Below are 16,082 nucleotides of genomic sequence, written 5' to 3' on the forward strand. Positions count from 1 at the left end.
TGCACAAAACATGCTGTTCTCAAAATGCAACATGTTCCCCAAATCTAAATCTGGTACAAGTTTGACAGTGTCCTACAGACGTCTTTTTCAGACCAAACTTCATATAAACTTCCATCATTAAAGAACTTTGTTGACTGGCACAGGTTTTGTTGAAAATTCCAAGATTTTTGAACCCTAAAGGGCAAAACATTTCCCCCCAGACAGTTCCAGACCTGCATGACTATACAAACCCTAATAATGACGTGTGAATTCCTCTTTCTGCTAGATTCCACCTGGAACAGTCCAATTGACCAGTTGAAATGACAGCACACAAACAAAAGAGGCACACAATCCACTTACATTTTTTTTTTTATTATTTGCAAGCTCAATGGATACTGTAACTGTTGTAAACAAGAACAGTACCAGGGCACGTCAAAGTAATGTCCCAAATGATGACCGGGGAGATGCACCAGCTTGCTTACACTGTAACTGCATGCTGCACTCAAGCCCAGGAGCCACTTGCGCCTCCCCAATCACTGGTGCCAGCAGTGGTGGTGGTGGTGGTAGTCTGTGCAGCCCAGTCATCCTGAGCTGGCATGGTCCAGTCCTCGGTGGGAGCAGCAGCAGGTACTGGTGCTACAGCCGGAGTGGTGCCAAAAGGCTGCACAGCAGGGGCCACAGGCTCACTGGCCCAATCAGCCACTGCCTCAGGCACTTCACTTGCCCACTGCTCTTGGGGCGGGGCCACCTCTTCCTTCTGGACGATGGCACGCTCCTGGGCTTCTTTTTCTTCCTTCTCAACCTGAAAACAGCAAAGATATCCAATAAGCTTCAATTACACCCTCTTCCCAAATAAACATTCCAACTCTATCAGTTTCAAGGTGTCAGAGCACTAGATTGATCCATGTTATATCTGTTTAAGTAAACTAAACCTTCAATAACGTGAGAACTTCATGAACTTCTGGTTTCCTTTTTCTTTCCAAAACACTTGTCCAGTCCAGAAATACATTACATGCAGTTTACTCCACAGAGGATGAGAGGAATCCCTTTTAACAGAGCACGTTTTGCAGCTCACAGACAGCGATACACACACTGGGCCTGCACTTGGGCCCCAAACTGACAGCTGAGCACAGAATGTAACCATTTTAGAACCCATTAATATATCTATTTCTCAGCACACCTTCCATAACCTAGTAATGGACAAGTAGATCTGAAAGCTCAATGGTTCACTTTTTCCAGTCGTAAAAAACTGCCAATGGTCCACTAATATGCTACACCATATCTGACTCCCATCAATATTTTTATTTATAAATATTAACCCCTAGGCTGCCTGCATGACGAGATAACTCGTCATGGCAAGCATGTATGCTTCGCTGCCTGCATGACGAGATAACTCGTCATCGAAATATTCTGAATTTTCCCTGGTTTGCATTCACTTCCTTGGCAAAAATAGTGGTAGCTTTAGCCTGGGGAATCTCTCTAGATTCTATTCATAGCTAGAAACCCCATCTACGTCATGAAGCAGTCCTTTATTTGAACGTTTTGGTTGGGTCACTGTCCAAGTGTTTGCCTGACTTCTCTCCTCGCTCGCTCAACAAAATGTCGGACTGACGCCGTGCTCAAGACATGCGATCGTGACGAACTAAATCAAAAATGATTTCTTTCTTTAGCTGATGCTCAGAAAGAACTGAAGCCTAAATTCGAAGGAGAAGATAGAGATGAACATTTATAGGACGATCTGATAGAAAATAAAGGGAGCAATCAAGAGAGTGGCCAAGATGCAACTGTCAGTGAGTGATGTCAGCTGTACAGCTGTTAGCAGACGACAGATGACCGAATTAGCAGCAGAGCGATATTCTTGGCAAGCAGCCAACGTGGTCTGATGAGAACTGAATCAAGTGACCGTGTGAGAGGGGTGAGGAGGAGGGGGGGGGCGGTGGAGACTGAGGAGGCGTGGCCTCACATCCATCTTATCACTTGGAGAAGTCACAATGTATTGTGTATCTATCTCTTAAAAAAAAAATATATATATTGTGGTTGTTCTAGTATGATTTTGTGTTTGCAGATATCCATTTGTCCAGAAAATATGATGTTTTTGTGCAAATTACCTGACTAATGTTTGTAATGAACAAGTTGAAAATGTGACAAAAAACAAAACACTGATTTCAAAACAACAACATGTCACTAAAAATATATAAAATGGGAAAATAGCATGTGTTTTGTATTCTTTATTCATTTACCTTTCAGAAAATATATACTTTTATGGGTCTTTCTCCAATAACAAAGAGCACAGAATTTTTGGAAAATTTATACCCGTTTTTTGTGAAAAAACCCTGGCAAATAGATTTCACTTAAATCTTATTCTCCTGGCAGCGAAAGGGTTAAATGCTTCTTTATAAATATACCATAATAAAATGTAATAAGATACAAACGAAAAATAAAATGGGCCATATTCAAACCTACGTGTTACATGTATAAAGAATGTGCACCCACACCTAACCCACATAAAAGGTCCCACCCTCTAAACATCCTACCCCACAAAAAATATGTTCCAAAGACAAGCACCACCTGAAAAACATGTACATATAAATACTGCATTAATCTTGCATATCATGTGCCTACATTTACACAGCAACACACATAAAGGTGGCATATGCCATCATGTAAGGTGGCAGAACCAAACTTACCTCTTCTGGGTCCCTGTAAAAGTAAAGGTCAACCATGACATCCCAAGGGTGGTCACGGCTGATGGTTCCTCGCAGGCGCAAAACCTCACGAGCAAGCATCCACCACATGGTTCCAATGGCCATCTGACCCTGGAAGCAAAACAAACCACTTCAGAGTTTTGGGGGAAAATCCTATATATTTTTGTGTATTTGGACTGCAAATAACATGTCCACTCAAGCATGAATGTGGTTTTACTTTTACCCCACCATGTAGGCACCATTATTTCCAGGAGTAAATTGTGTGCAACTCAACACCATAATATGAGGACAGCTCACTGTGGCAAGTTACTCAAGCAAATGCCATTAATTTGGTCCTTAAATTTCCCTGTAACATTTCAATAAGTAGAGAGAGGGAAGTGGAGCTGCAGATTCAAATACAATAAATTCAGTAATCACATATATCTATCTGAATATTCTGGGGGGAGTGGGGAGGAGAGGTGCCTGTCCTACTGAATAAATGAAAAAAGAAAATGAAAGAAACAAATCGCTTTCTGCCACCCAAAGACATCATTGAGTTGCCGCAATAATTTTTGCCGAGAAGAGTAAACAGATAGGCCTGGTTTGCATCAGTTTGACAAGGTACAGTATGCGACACCAAAAAATTTCCTTCTGCCAGCTTGTATTATGGAGAGAAAGTGAAAAGGTTTGATTCAGGAGAACTTTAGTGGAGACTATACCTTGTTGTTGCAAGGGATGGCGATGTCAACATGTCGGAGTGGAGAATCAGTGTTGCAAAAAGCAATGACAGGGATGTTGACATAGGAAGCTTCAGTGACTGGCTGATGATCAATGCGTGGGTCAGTCACAACCAACAGACGAGGCTCACGGTAAGCAGCCTGCACAAAGCATTTGCATCTGATATTAATCATCAATATCAAGCAAGTTTACCCTGCATAGATTTCCACCCTCCCATTTCTTAGATTGTAACAACTGTATCATCTGGCAAACTACTACCTGCCTATGCAGAGAAAACGAAAGCAGCTGGAAGTAAGTTACCTCCCCTCTGTATCCCTGACTAGCTTCCTCTTTCCAGCAGCCATCTTGACTCCTGATCTTGTGCTCTTCATACAGCTAAGTTTAATTTATTTATCAAAGTTCAGGTGAAAATATTTATGATGACCCTGACCTGGATCTGGTTAGTGAAGGTGCCAGGAGTGAAGCGTCCAGCAATGGGAGTGGCTCCAGTAGCAGAGGCAAACTTCAGCACTGCACGCTGACCATATGGGCGGGCTGAGATGACACACACATCAGCTGGGTTCTCGATGGCAGCAATGGCACGGGCAGCAAACAGCAGCTTCTCCCATGTCTTCTTGATGTTGATGATGTGGACACCTGCAAAGGAATGCTCAAATTAAAAGAACTGTATCAAAAAAATTCATGCCACGTGAACAAAGCTTTTCCCAAAAATAAACCAATTTTTCAATTTTCATGAATGAACTTAAGCTTAAAGAAAAAAAAAAAAAGAAGAAAAAAAAAAGGAGAGCAAATATTTTTGTGAACATCATGCTTTAAAGTGTCCTCTACATGGTTTACCTACACCATCAATGTCACTTAGTGACTATGGTAAGGTCTGGAATATGCAGAGGTCACTTCCACCTGACAGAGCCACAGGGTCTAGTGAATGTTCTCCAACTGTGTGGAATGGGCTTACACATCTTGACGACTAAAGCCATTCAGTTCCCACAATGCCACAAAGTTGGGTCGATGTATGATCATCTATTATAAATGCAATCATCTATTATACTCAGATGATCTATATGATCATCTTTTATAAATGCCATCAACTATTAAAGAATGATCTAAAAAAATATTTCAAGGAATATTAATGTAAAGGTTATTTACGACAATAGTTATTTAACTATATATATATATATATATATAAAAGAAAAGCAAGAAACTTAAACTGCAACACGGTAAAAACTTCCTGATCCCTTCTGATGCAAGTCCCCTTGTTTGTATCTCTGAACCTCAGAGAGTAAAACCCAATGAGAAACTTAAAAAAAAACCCAAAAAAACAATAACTTTATTGGTTTTCAGCTATCTGCCTTTGTATTAAAAAGAAAGATTACTTTTGTCCTCTACATGGTTTACCTACACCATCAATGTCACTTAGTGACTATGGCAAGGTCTGGAATATGTAGAGGTCACTTCCACCTGACAGAGCCACAGGGTCTAGTGAATGTTCTCCAACTGTGTGGAATGGGTTTACACTTCCCAACAACATGAGCCATTCAGCTCCCTCATTGCCACATAGTTGGGATAATGTTCCAATCTGTTTTATTCAAATATATGTAAATATATATCTAGCGCCTCTCTCTATAAAATAATACATATACTCACATACACACCCCATGAGAATGTTACTTACAATGCAGGTAACCTATCCTGTAAACAAATGTCAATTAAAATTGAAACTCCTTAAAACCTTATAAAAATCAGGAAAAAATTTGCAGACCCCCCCCCCCTTTATATATATATATATATATATATATATATATATATATATATATATACACACACACATACACACACACATATATATATATAAAATTTAATTTTTCAAATGAAAAAGCTCACAGTAACATTCCACTTAACTTCTAGATCCCTTAAACTGGATCTGTCCATCAGCACCCGCAAATTTACACACAAAAAAAAACATAAAAGAGTAGGAAAATAAAGACATTTAAGATACAAAATACAAAGGAGAATTATTTGGTTCATTCATCTGAACCTTTTGTTTTTGTCTCTGCACAAGATTCAGCGCTATATAAATACTATCATTATTATTTGTTTAGACAGGAAGCTGTTAACACTAGGAACATTCATTTTAGTTGTGCCTTTGTTTTAAAATGATTAAAAATTACTTTTGTCCTCGGCATGGTTTACCTACACCAACAATGTCACTTAGTGACTATGGCAAGGTCTGGAATATGTAGAGGTCACTTCCACCTGACAGAGCCACAGGGTCTAGTGAATATTCTCCAACTGTGTGGAATGGGTTTACACTTCCTGACTACAAGAGCCGTTCAGTTCCCACAATGTCACACACTTGGAAACCCAAAGTGCATGTGTACAACACTTTTCTATACACTGCATAAAGGAATACACACTTGCCCAAGCTGAATAAAAAATAGAATTCATTTACAACCACACAAAGGAATGTTCCAAAATCGGAGTTCATAATGCCAGCTGACTGCTCAGTAATGATCTCCCTTACCCCCATTGAACTCACTGCAGACAAAATTCTGAGGTTACTCATAATAGAGTATCGTTAAAACCCCAACTTAGGAGTATAAACAGGTTAGTCATGACAGGGCAAAATCCTGTTCCACACCTCTTGTCAATTTACTGCCACTAGTGACTACCTTTAAATCAAGACTGTACATGACTCAATTTGTTAACTAAAATATGTGAAGAGCAGGTATGTATTTTCTACAATACTAGATCTTGATATATGACTTGTTCACTTTTCCTGTTTTCAAATATTACATTCTTTTTTTAAGCCCGACTGATCAATATTGTTCAGCTCTTCTTTAAATTTCTTTTATCTAATCAATAAAAAGATATACCTTGTCCTCCACATGGTTTACCTACACCATCAATGTCACTTAGTGACTATGGCAAGGTCTGGAATATGTAGAGGTCACTTCCACCTGACAAGAGCCACAGGGTCTAGTGAATTGTCTCCAACTGTGTGGAATGGGTTTACACTTCCTGACTGCATGAGCAATTCAGCTCCCATAATGCCATGCAATTGGGTGTGGCTTGTTCAGGATTAAAGAGGCTATGCCAGCCTTGAATAAAAGCTTATTTGTGTTTGCACTTTTCTTCTGTCTTTGCTGCTGTGTGCGCATGTCAAATGATTGGTATAAGGACAAGCCCGGCACTTCCTTTTTGAGGATGTCTGGGTTTGTTCCAATGTACCTTTTATTTACCTGTGTGCTAGCTTAATTGGTAGCGTAAGCAGCACTGACTTGAAGTTGTGTACCTTGTCAATGGAGAGAGTTACCACTCTTTACTATTATCTTTTTCTTTTCTTTTCAAATATATATATCAGCATATTAGATAAAATAATTTAGGTTTCTATGATTCTATGCCATGTGGTGTTGTTTTTTTATTCTATGCCATATCTCATATCTGGCTATAAGTGTACAATGGACAAGGGCTGCTGGAATTAACATTTTCTTTTCTTTTAAAGCCAGATGGTATGGAATGACAATGCTTTTTCTTTTTTCTTTTTGTACTTCACATTTGTTAATATATTTTAAAAAATCCAAAAAAAAATCAAAAAAATCATAGCACTCTAAATTTAACTTCCTACATAAGAGAAAAAAAATCTCATTTTCAACCAACTGTATTTATCATTAGTCATGAATGCCTTGTCCTCTACATGGTTTACCTACACCATCAATGTCACTTAGTGACTATGGCAAGGTCTGGAATATGTAGAGGTCACTTCCACCTGACAGAGCCACAGGGTCTAGTGAATGTTCTCCAACTGTGTGGAATGGGTTTACACTTCATTGCATGAGCCATTCAGCTCCCTCGATGCCACATAATTGGGTTAATGATTAATCAAGTAATATAGCAAACAAAAAATTAAACTGCTTTTCACACACAATGTCAGTACCATGAACAAATGCTACTGACATCCAGGATATTTGCGAGTCATTTTTTTTTTTTTTTTTTTTAGTGTAACTTCATCCTTTGTATTTCAGCTTTTGTTTGTAAAACTTACTTTCTCTATCCTTTCAGTTTCGATTTTACTAATCTTCATCTGCCTTAGTAATAATACTTATATGTGCTGATGGGGGGAAAACAGTTACTGTAGTGAACTTTAAAAAAAATTTTTTTTAATCATATAAAATCTGACACCATACCTGCACCATCAGGTGAAAATGAATGGTAAAATACAAAAAGGTAAAGACTTAAAAGTAGAAACTGCAAAGCTTTCTTTTCTATTAATTCCATGTTCAAATTCCTGTCAGCCTAATTCATTAGTTATTACTTTTATCAAAAGGAACCACTCTGAAACTGTCAGGTCCATTTGAAAAAAGAACTCTCTCCTCCTCAAATCTAAAACTTTTTTCTTTTCTAAAAAAAATAAAAATAAAAATAAAAAAATAAATAAACTGAATATAAAAGCTTGTCCAACACTCAACAGGTTGCTCTGTGTCACAGCAAACTGACAGCTGATGGCCTATTGTCTGACATGGTACTGTATGACTTAGAATCTGAAAAATGATTTAGCTTCAGAATCACAAAGATTATGAAGTATCTTTTTTTTTTTTTTTTTTTAACACTGCATTCATTGGTATCTGATGTATAGCCTAGTCCACTCCATGGTTCACCTACATCAACAAGGTCTCTTAGTGATGATGGCAAGATCTGGAATATGTAGATGTTATTTCCACCTGACAAAGTCACAAGGTCTAGTGTATGTTCATCTGTATGGAACAGGTTTACACTTCCTGACAGCACAAGCTATTCAGTTCCCATTATGCCATGCTGCCAGGTTAATTCAATGGAATTAAATTTTTAATAAAATCAATCAACAAAATCATACAAGCTGAGGATTTAAAACAAATTAAAACTCATTGGGAACAGACTGGCAAAACAAAAAAATTTCTGGTGGATGTCACATTATCCTAGCTGAACATGGTATTTCTCTTAAATCTTTCTATACCTTCAGTCACAATATATTAATGAAGTTTCATATACAGCAATACATTCGCAGTGATGAAAAGGCATATAAAACAAAGCAAAAGATTTAATGACCCATAAGTAAAAAATCCCAACAGATAAAAAGTTTCTCCATGTTCATGATTTAACTCATATTCAAGTGGAATTGCTCAATCTCTCACAAATATGATCCTACCCATTTTATTCAGGAAAAAAGGGACTTTGTTGGAGATAACTGCCAATAAGACTTTCAAAATGATAAATCAGATGCAACTGCTTCCATCTAATAAAACTGCTATTTTGCATCAGTCTGATCATGAAATCTGAATGTGTGAAAGGCATGATAATCCTCACATGAGCATGAATTCAATGCCTTGTCCTCCACATGGTTTACCTACACCATCACTGTCACTTAGTGACTATGGCAAGGTCTGGAATATGTAGAGGTCACTTCCACCTGAGCCACAGGGTCTAGTAAATGTTCTCCAATAGTGTGGAACAGGTTTACACTTCAGGACTACAAAAGCCATTCAGTTCCCATAATGCCAAGCTATTGGAAAAGCCAGACAGTATGATTGCATACAAAACCTTAAAATCACTGGCACAAAAAATTCATCGAAGACTTACCTCATCCTGTAACTAACATGCTGAATATCTAATTGGCCGTAACACTTGCAGCAATTTGATGCATGTGATCAACCCAATGCCTGTTCTCTACCACCTTCATTTTTTTTATTTAATGCATAGGACATAGTGGGGTAAAAAAAAACAAAAAAACAAAAACCACAGACATCTAGAATTCTAAGCCAATGTATGACCAAACCTATTACCTCAATATTTCTAATTGTGACTATGGCGAGGTCTGGAATATCTGGAAGTTATTTCCACCAGACAGACCTACAGGGTCTAGAGAATGTTCAACTGTATAAAACAGGTTTACACTTTCTCATAGCACAAGCCATTCAGTTATTACGCCATAGTGCCAGATCAATTCAATTGAACACATTTTTAAAAAAATAATAAATTCCATCAACAAAATTCTAAAAATTGAAGATTTTAAACAATTTGTTGGGAAAAAACTCTCAAAACAAAATAGTTTATCTAGTGATGTCATATTATTCATTTTCAACATGGTTTTTCCCTTATTTTTTCATAACCTCAGTCATAAAATTATATATATCAAGTTTCATACACATCCACAGTGATGGAAACACAAATGAAATATAGAAGATCTAATGACCCATAAGAAAAAATCCCAACAGGTGAAAATTTCTCCATGTTCAGGGTTTAACTGTCATATTCAATGAAACTGTCATATTCAATAACAACTGCTTAAATTCCTCTCACAAGTACAATCCCACCCATTTTTTTTTTTGGGGGGGGGGGGGGGGGGGAAGACTTCAATGGAGATAACTGCCATTAAAATCAGATGCAACTGCTTCCATCAAATAAAATTACTAAATTTACATCATCCTGACCACGAATTCTGCATATGTGAAAGGCATGGTAATCCTCACATGAGCATAAATTCAATGCCTTGTCCTCCACATGGTTTACCTACACCATCATTGTCACTTAGTGACTATGGCAAGGTCTGGAATATGTAGAGGTCACTTCCACCTGACAGAGCCACAGGGTCCAGTGAATGTTCTCCAACAGTGCAGAACGGGTTTACACTTCTTGACTACAAAAGCCATTCAGTTCCCACAATGCCACACTATTAGGAAAAGTCAGACAGTGTGGTTGCATATAAACCCTTAAAACCACTGACACAATAAATTCAGCCACAGCTTTCCAAGTTTCTTTGAAGTCTTACCTCATCCTGTCACAAACATAATGAATTAAAAAAAAAAATCATAATGTACTGAACACCTGCACCAATCTGATAGGCATAATCAACCCAATACCTGTTCTCTACTGTCCTCTTTTTTTTTTTATATTCAATACAGGAGATATAAGTGGGATAAAAAAAACACACACAAATAAAAAAAATTTTTTTTTTCAAACTGCCCATCAAGAATTCCAAGTTGATGTACAACCAAGCCCATTATCTCATTAATATTTCTAAAATGATAGGGATCAACTTTACTTTTATTGTCTACTTGCAAAAAAATAGCAACAGACCGCTGGAGAGCTCCTTGCTTTCATGACCTATAGAGGTGCATAACATATGTATGTGCTCTATAAGTTGAATGGCTCTCCAAAATCACAAGCAATGGAGAGAGGCAGAATATGCATAGCAGCAGGCTTCTTTTCAGCAGGCTTCTTTTTAATGACTTTTTGCTTCATATTTTGTTGATTTTACTGTGCATACAATGGCACTTCATTGTACAGTCTGGTTGTACTACTTGCAGCAATGTAAGCTATCAACTGAAGCAATGGAAGACAGCACGTTAGCTGCTTTTACCTATGTCGATCACCTTCAGCATTGCTCGCCATTCTGAGTTGAAGTTAGATGCGCATGCGTAAGATCCAAGACGAACACAAAACTCTCCAACGGTCTACTGTTTTGACTTTTCATAGTTCTTTTACAAATTTTTGTAGTTCTCTTATTACCATCAGGTTTCCGCTTGAAGATGTATTGCTTCATTTGGTAGTCTTCATTTGTGGATCCTTGATGAACACTAGCTGCAAGCAGCTTAGTAACATCCTCCTCTTTGAGGGCTAATACATCTAAACCACCAGACATCTCTGTTGCAGATCAATCTGAAACAAACATTGCACACAGTTGAAATAAAATTAGAAACTGGCTAAAGATACCCCAACCCCCTCTAAAGCATACCTGTTGCAACAAGTTAGTAAAATAAAACATTTGGAATTGACCTTCCTAAAATTTAGAGACATCCCTCTGCTGTGTTACTGTACAACTAATAGCATCCACAGTATGCAAATAAAATCACTTATCTGAAATGCTTCTCATTTTAATAACTTCATCTGTGAAACACACTGTCACACAATTACTTAATGCATTGTCCTCTACATGGTTTACCTACACCATCAATGTCATCAGCGACTATGGCAAGGTCTGGAATATGTAGAGGTCACTTCCACCTGACAGAGCCACAGGGTCTAGTGAATATTCTCCAACTGCGTGAAAGGGGTTTACACTTCCGGACCATATTAGCCATTCAGTTCCCAAAATGCCACGCTGTTGGGTCAGTTCAACAGTTATGAAATCTATTAGTTTTAACCTTTACCTGGCTTCTCCATGGTTTCCAGCTTGAGTTTTTTTCCACATTAATTCAAACTGCTTGTTGTACTTGCAACTTGCATACACAAAACAGGACAGATGCAAGCCATTACATTGTCAATAATAATCATTATAAATATAATGGTTTTTAAACAGTGATGCTCAATTGCTTCCAATGAACAACACTGCCAGACAGTACAACCATGTGAGAATGAAGACAATGTTTGGCATAAGACAGTTGGATCAACAGCTCAACATACAACAAACGGGCCTTTTACAAATGATTGGTCTTTTCCAGAAAATATAAACGGCATTCACAACTGACACTTTGCCCTACGCATTACTTACAAGTTTTGCTAGGGGCCAGCAGGTCTGGAAATCAAACTACACAGTGTGCTGTGTGTCAAATGATCTTAAGTTTCCACAAAGAAGTCTCGAGTAGGATTACATTCTACAAAAATGTTGTTACTTTATCAATTAAAAATAAAAAAGTCAAGACCTTTCAGACATATAATAATTGCCACGTTTGTTCGTCTACTCCCCAATTCTTTTCCACTAACTTGAATTGTCAGTGGTAGTGATCAGTCATTACAAAACTAATGAAGACATTCACCAAATTTTTTTCACACTTTTTTTTTTTACTAACAGGGATGTTAACTTCTGGAATAATCTGCTCAGTAACATTGTCACTGCAGGAACACTTAACAGTTTTAAGAATTTATTAGATAAACACTGGAAGAAGTATGGATTTCTCCATAGGAAGCTAGCCATAACATTAACTGCGCACTCATAGGTGATTTTTTTTAAAGTCCTATTTGATCAGCCAAAAGGCTGATAAAGCCTAAAAACCGCGATACTTCATACGACATTACTAGTACCGATTAAAATGATGCGTCGACCAAGTGGTTTGACCATGTGGCGACTGAATTGTTACTGAAGTTTAGTGGAAAAAAAATTGCATGTAACTCAAATTCACAACAGACGAAAAACATGAAAGGGCATCCTAACGTTGAAATGCCAAATCTTTCATTCCTGTACCATATCCAAGTACAAAAATGTGTCAAAATCAACACCCATGCCGTACAAAATGGCGGCTTGGCTCATCACATGGCACACATGGAAATGAACAAATCCTTCCATAACTGTTAATGCACAGAAAATACAAATAAATAAGAGGTTTAAATCCATCTGAGGCATTTACTTAACACCTTAATAAGCAATAAGGTCATTTCATTTGGACTGATACAAATAAACCATCAAAAAATTGAGCACGTACCTTCAACATGCACCACGCGAAGTCAAACGCTGAACTGGAAAGGAAGTGATGTGCAATTCGACGGGGTTTCCACATTTCCGTCGCGCTTTAAAAACACGGATGGGGAAAATGCCGAAGAAATCAATTCGCAAGTATTCTGATGTTTAAAAAATATCATTTGACATGTGTTATCAATTCAAGCTTCGGTAGTGATAAGAAACTTAGGGAGAGCTGGACAGTAAAAGGTCTTTAGATTATAGCTGTTTCCAAATATACTGGACTTTCTTTCGTCAAAAATCTTTGGCATAAAACTGATACCGTCCTATATTGAAGACAGCTGTGCAATTTTGGCGTCACACATGAATTTTTCATCTTCCAGTAGCTACAATCAACATGTCGATAAATATTTTTCTGTTATGCTCCAAATTGGAAGGATGTTAATTGCGGAGAAAAAAAACTAACCAAATAGAGGAAATTTCACCTTGCTGCTATGGCAGTATAGCTACGATGGCTTCACAACAATAACTTGTACATTTTGCTGCTGCAATGATACCGCAGTGGTGTGTGTGTGTGTGTGTGTGTGTGTTTGTGTTTGCGATGGCAGCGGTGACGCCATTAATGCGAGAAATAAAAACTTGGTCACGACACAAATAATTTCATTCTTCTTACCTTGTGGATTGTTTATGTTTCTTTTTATGGTCGCATACCTGATGTTTTACACACACACACATACACACACACACACACACACACACACACACACACACACACACACACAGCAATAAAGGTAGTCGGCACAACATGTAAAGGTGTGCCAAGTTTATAGTGATGGAAATAACGATGGAAAAATATTTGTACAAATAATAAAAAGACAGTCGGCACTACATGAAAAGATGTCCCAAGTTTATACTGATGGAAAAATTGTTGTTCAGGTTCAGGTTCAGGTTCAGGTTTGGGGCTGATGTTGATCATCGTAGCCTCACGGCTTTTTACGCCCCGTCTCATTAAAAAAAATTTATGGTTTGCACAAGGCCTCACGGCCTTCTTTATGCTATGTCGTTATCAGTCTTGTCTCAGTCTAAGTAGACCCAGTTCCAATTATCTTGGACCATCAAAGTCAAACCAGATGTCTTTTAAAATTTTGTGATTATCGATAAGGTTCTTGAAGTTGCTGGTATTGGAAGCATACTTGATGTTAGTGGTTACTTTGTTCCAGTCGTTAGTAACCCTATAACTGGAAGCAAATTTCCTTGTGTTATTGTTATGTCTCTGTTTATAAATTTTATCAACACTGTTTCTTGTTTCCATATTAGTATCTTATAGGCTTGAATCAAATCTCCTCTTTTTCGTCTTGCTTTCATTGAGGTTAATTTGGGGAATTTCAGTCTTTCTTCGTAAGACAAATCCTTAATTTCATGCACCAGTTTAGTAGCACGTCTTTGCACTCTTTCAATAGTAATTGATTGACGTATTAGTCTAGGACACCAGGCAGGGAGACCATACTCCAAGAGAGGTCTTACAAGAGCTTTATAAAGTCGGAGAAAAATATCCTTATCAATAAACGAAAAAGTACGTTTAATAATACCCAGCCTTTGATTTGCCTTGTTAACAACTTGGTTAATATGTCTGTCAAACAGTAAGTCTTTATCAAACGTCACCCCTAAGTCTTTCTCCTCTTCACATTTCACAATATTGGTTATTTCGTCGTCATTTTTCATTACATAGTTATGTTTTGGGTTTGTTCGACCAATGTGTAATACTTTGCATTTGGAAGCATTAAAGTATAAGTTCCATTTTTCAGACCATTATATCAAGGAGTCAATGTCATTTTGCATTATATGTCGCGAACTTGGTGAACAGTAAAGTTTAGTGTCGTCTGCAAAAATTTTACATACACTTGACACTGTTTGAGGCAAGTCATTTATGAATAATGTAAAAAGTATGGGTCCTAAAATACTACCCTGTGGAATTCCACTAAGGACCATTGCTTCCTCTGAATAACTATCTCCAACCTTAACTCTTTGTTTTCGGTTAGTTAGAAAATCCCTAGTCCAATTTAATACTTTTCCTGATATTCCATAAGATTCTATCTTTTTTAATAATCTCTGGTGTGGCACAGAATCAAAAGCTTTCTTAAAGTCTAAGTAAAGCACATCAATATCTTCGCCTCTGTTTATCATTCGTGTGAAGTCTTCCATGACTTCTAGTAATTGAGTTACACATGATCTGTGTTTCCGAAATCCGTGTTGGCATTCCGCATACAAACAATTTTCTGTCATATGATCAACAATAGTATCTCTTACATATGATTCCAGAACTTTACATGTTATTCAAGTCAAACTAACAGGTCTGTAGTTTCCAGGGTCAGTTCTTGTACCTTTTTTTAAATATTGGCGTTACTGTAGCCATCTTCCAGTCATCTGGTATTACCATTTGTCCAACTGATTTATTAAACAATATGCTTAGTGGTTCTTCTAGCTCTTCACTTAACTCTTTCAGAATCCTTGCTGGTACTGCATCTGGGCCCTGAGCTTTATTTGGATTTAGTTTTTTCAACTTTTGTTTTACAGATTCACTTGTAATTTTAATGTCAGTTACCATTTTGCCATTTGATCTAGATCCAGGGTCCAGATTTGGTATGTTATCAAATTTCTCCTTTGTAAAAACACTTGAGAAGAAACTGTTAAGAGTATTGGCTTTTTCTTTGTCACTTACAGATTTCGTGCCATCTTTGTCAATTAGGGGGCTTATTCCAATTTTTGATTTAGTTTTAGTTTGGACATATTTCCAAAAGCCTTTTTGATTAGATTTGCCATCTTTAGAGAGCTTTTTCTCAAATTCTTTAGTTGCACTTTTGATCTGTTTGTTACATAGGTTTCTTGTTTCAATATATTTTTGATAATCTTTACCATTTTTTGTATTCAAAAATCTCTGATATAAGTTATATTTCTTTTTGATAGTCCGCATAGCTTTTTTATCGAGCCACATGGGTTTATATTTCTCTCGTTTGATGTATCTCATTTTAGGAATGTTTTTATTTATAGTTGAGTGTAATTTCTTTTTAATATATTCCCAACTGTCATTTACATCCTTGTCGTATAGGCATTTCCAGTCTATGGATTTTATGTCCAATCTCATATTATTGTAATTTGCCTTGTTCATATTATACTTCATCTCCTCTTTCTTTTCTTTACATTTTTGGTCTGCAATATATAGACAGAAGGCAAGAACTTCATGGTCACTTTTATCC

General features: G+C 37.2%; 1 protein-coding gene across 1 annotated transcript; it reads right to left on the minus strand.

Annotated features, from left to right (window-relative positions):
* Positions 1 to 343: 343 nt before the first annotated feature.
* Positions 344 to 12,935, minus strand: LOC143284254 (small ribosomal subunit protein uS2-like). Its single transcript, XM_076590937.1, has 6 exons — positions 12,854 to 12,935; positions 10,944 to 11,093; positions 3,832 to 4,037; positions 3,383 to 3,541; positions 2,667 to 2,795; positions 344 to 781 (listed from the first exon to the last, which is right to left on the minus strand). The coding sequence occupies exons 2-6, from the start codon at positions 11,074 to 11,076 to the stop codon at positions 482 to 484; spliced, it is 927 nt and encodes a 308-aa protein (XP_076447052.1). The 5' UTR covers positions 11,077 to 11,093; positions 12,854 to 12,935; the 3' UTR covers positions 344 to 481.
* Positions 12,936 to 16,082: the final 3,147 nt, after the last annotated feature.

The sequence above is a fragment of the Babylonia areolata genome, chromosome 1, assembly GCF_041734735.1.
Source record: "Babylonia areolata isolate BAREFJ2019XMU chromosome 1, ASM4173473v1, whole genome shotgun sequence".
NCBI lineage: Eukaryota > Metazoa > Mollusca > Gastropoda > Neogastropoda > Buccinidae > Babylonia > Babylonia areolata.

Bases quoted from the DNA above. Each gene is read 5' to 3' on its own strand.
- LOC143284254 (XM_076590937.1), bottom strand. From the start codon at position 11,076: ATGTCTGGTGGTTTAGATGTATTAGCCCTCAAAGAGGAGGATGTTACT. The intron at 4,038-10,943 runs GTAATAAGAGAA...ATTCCTTTGCAG, and splicing joins CTTCAAGCGGAAACCTGATG to GTGTCCACATCATCAACATC. The intron at 3,542-3,831 runs GTCAGGGTCATC...TGCTTTGTGCAG, and splicing joins CCTTCACTAACCAGATCCAG to GCTGCTTACCGTGAGCCTCG.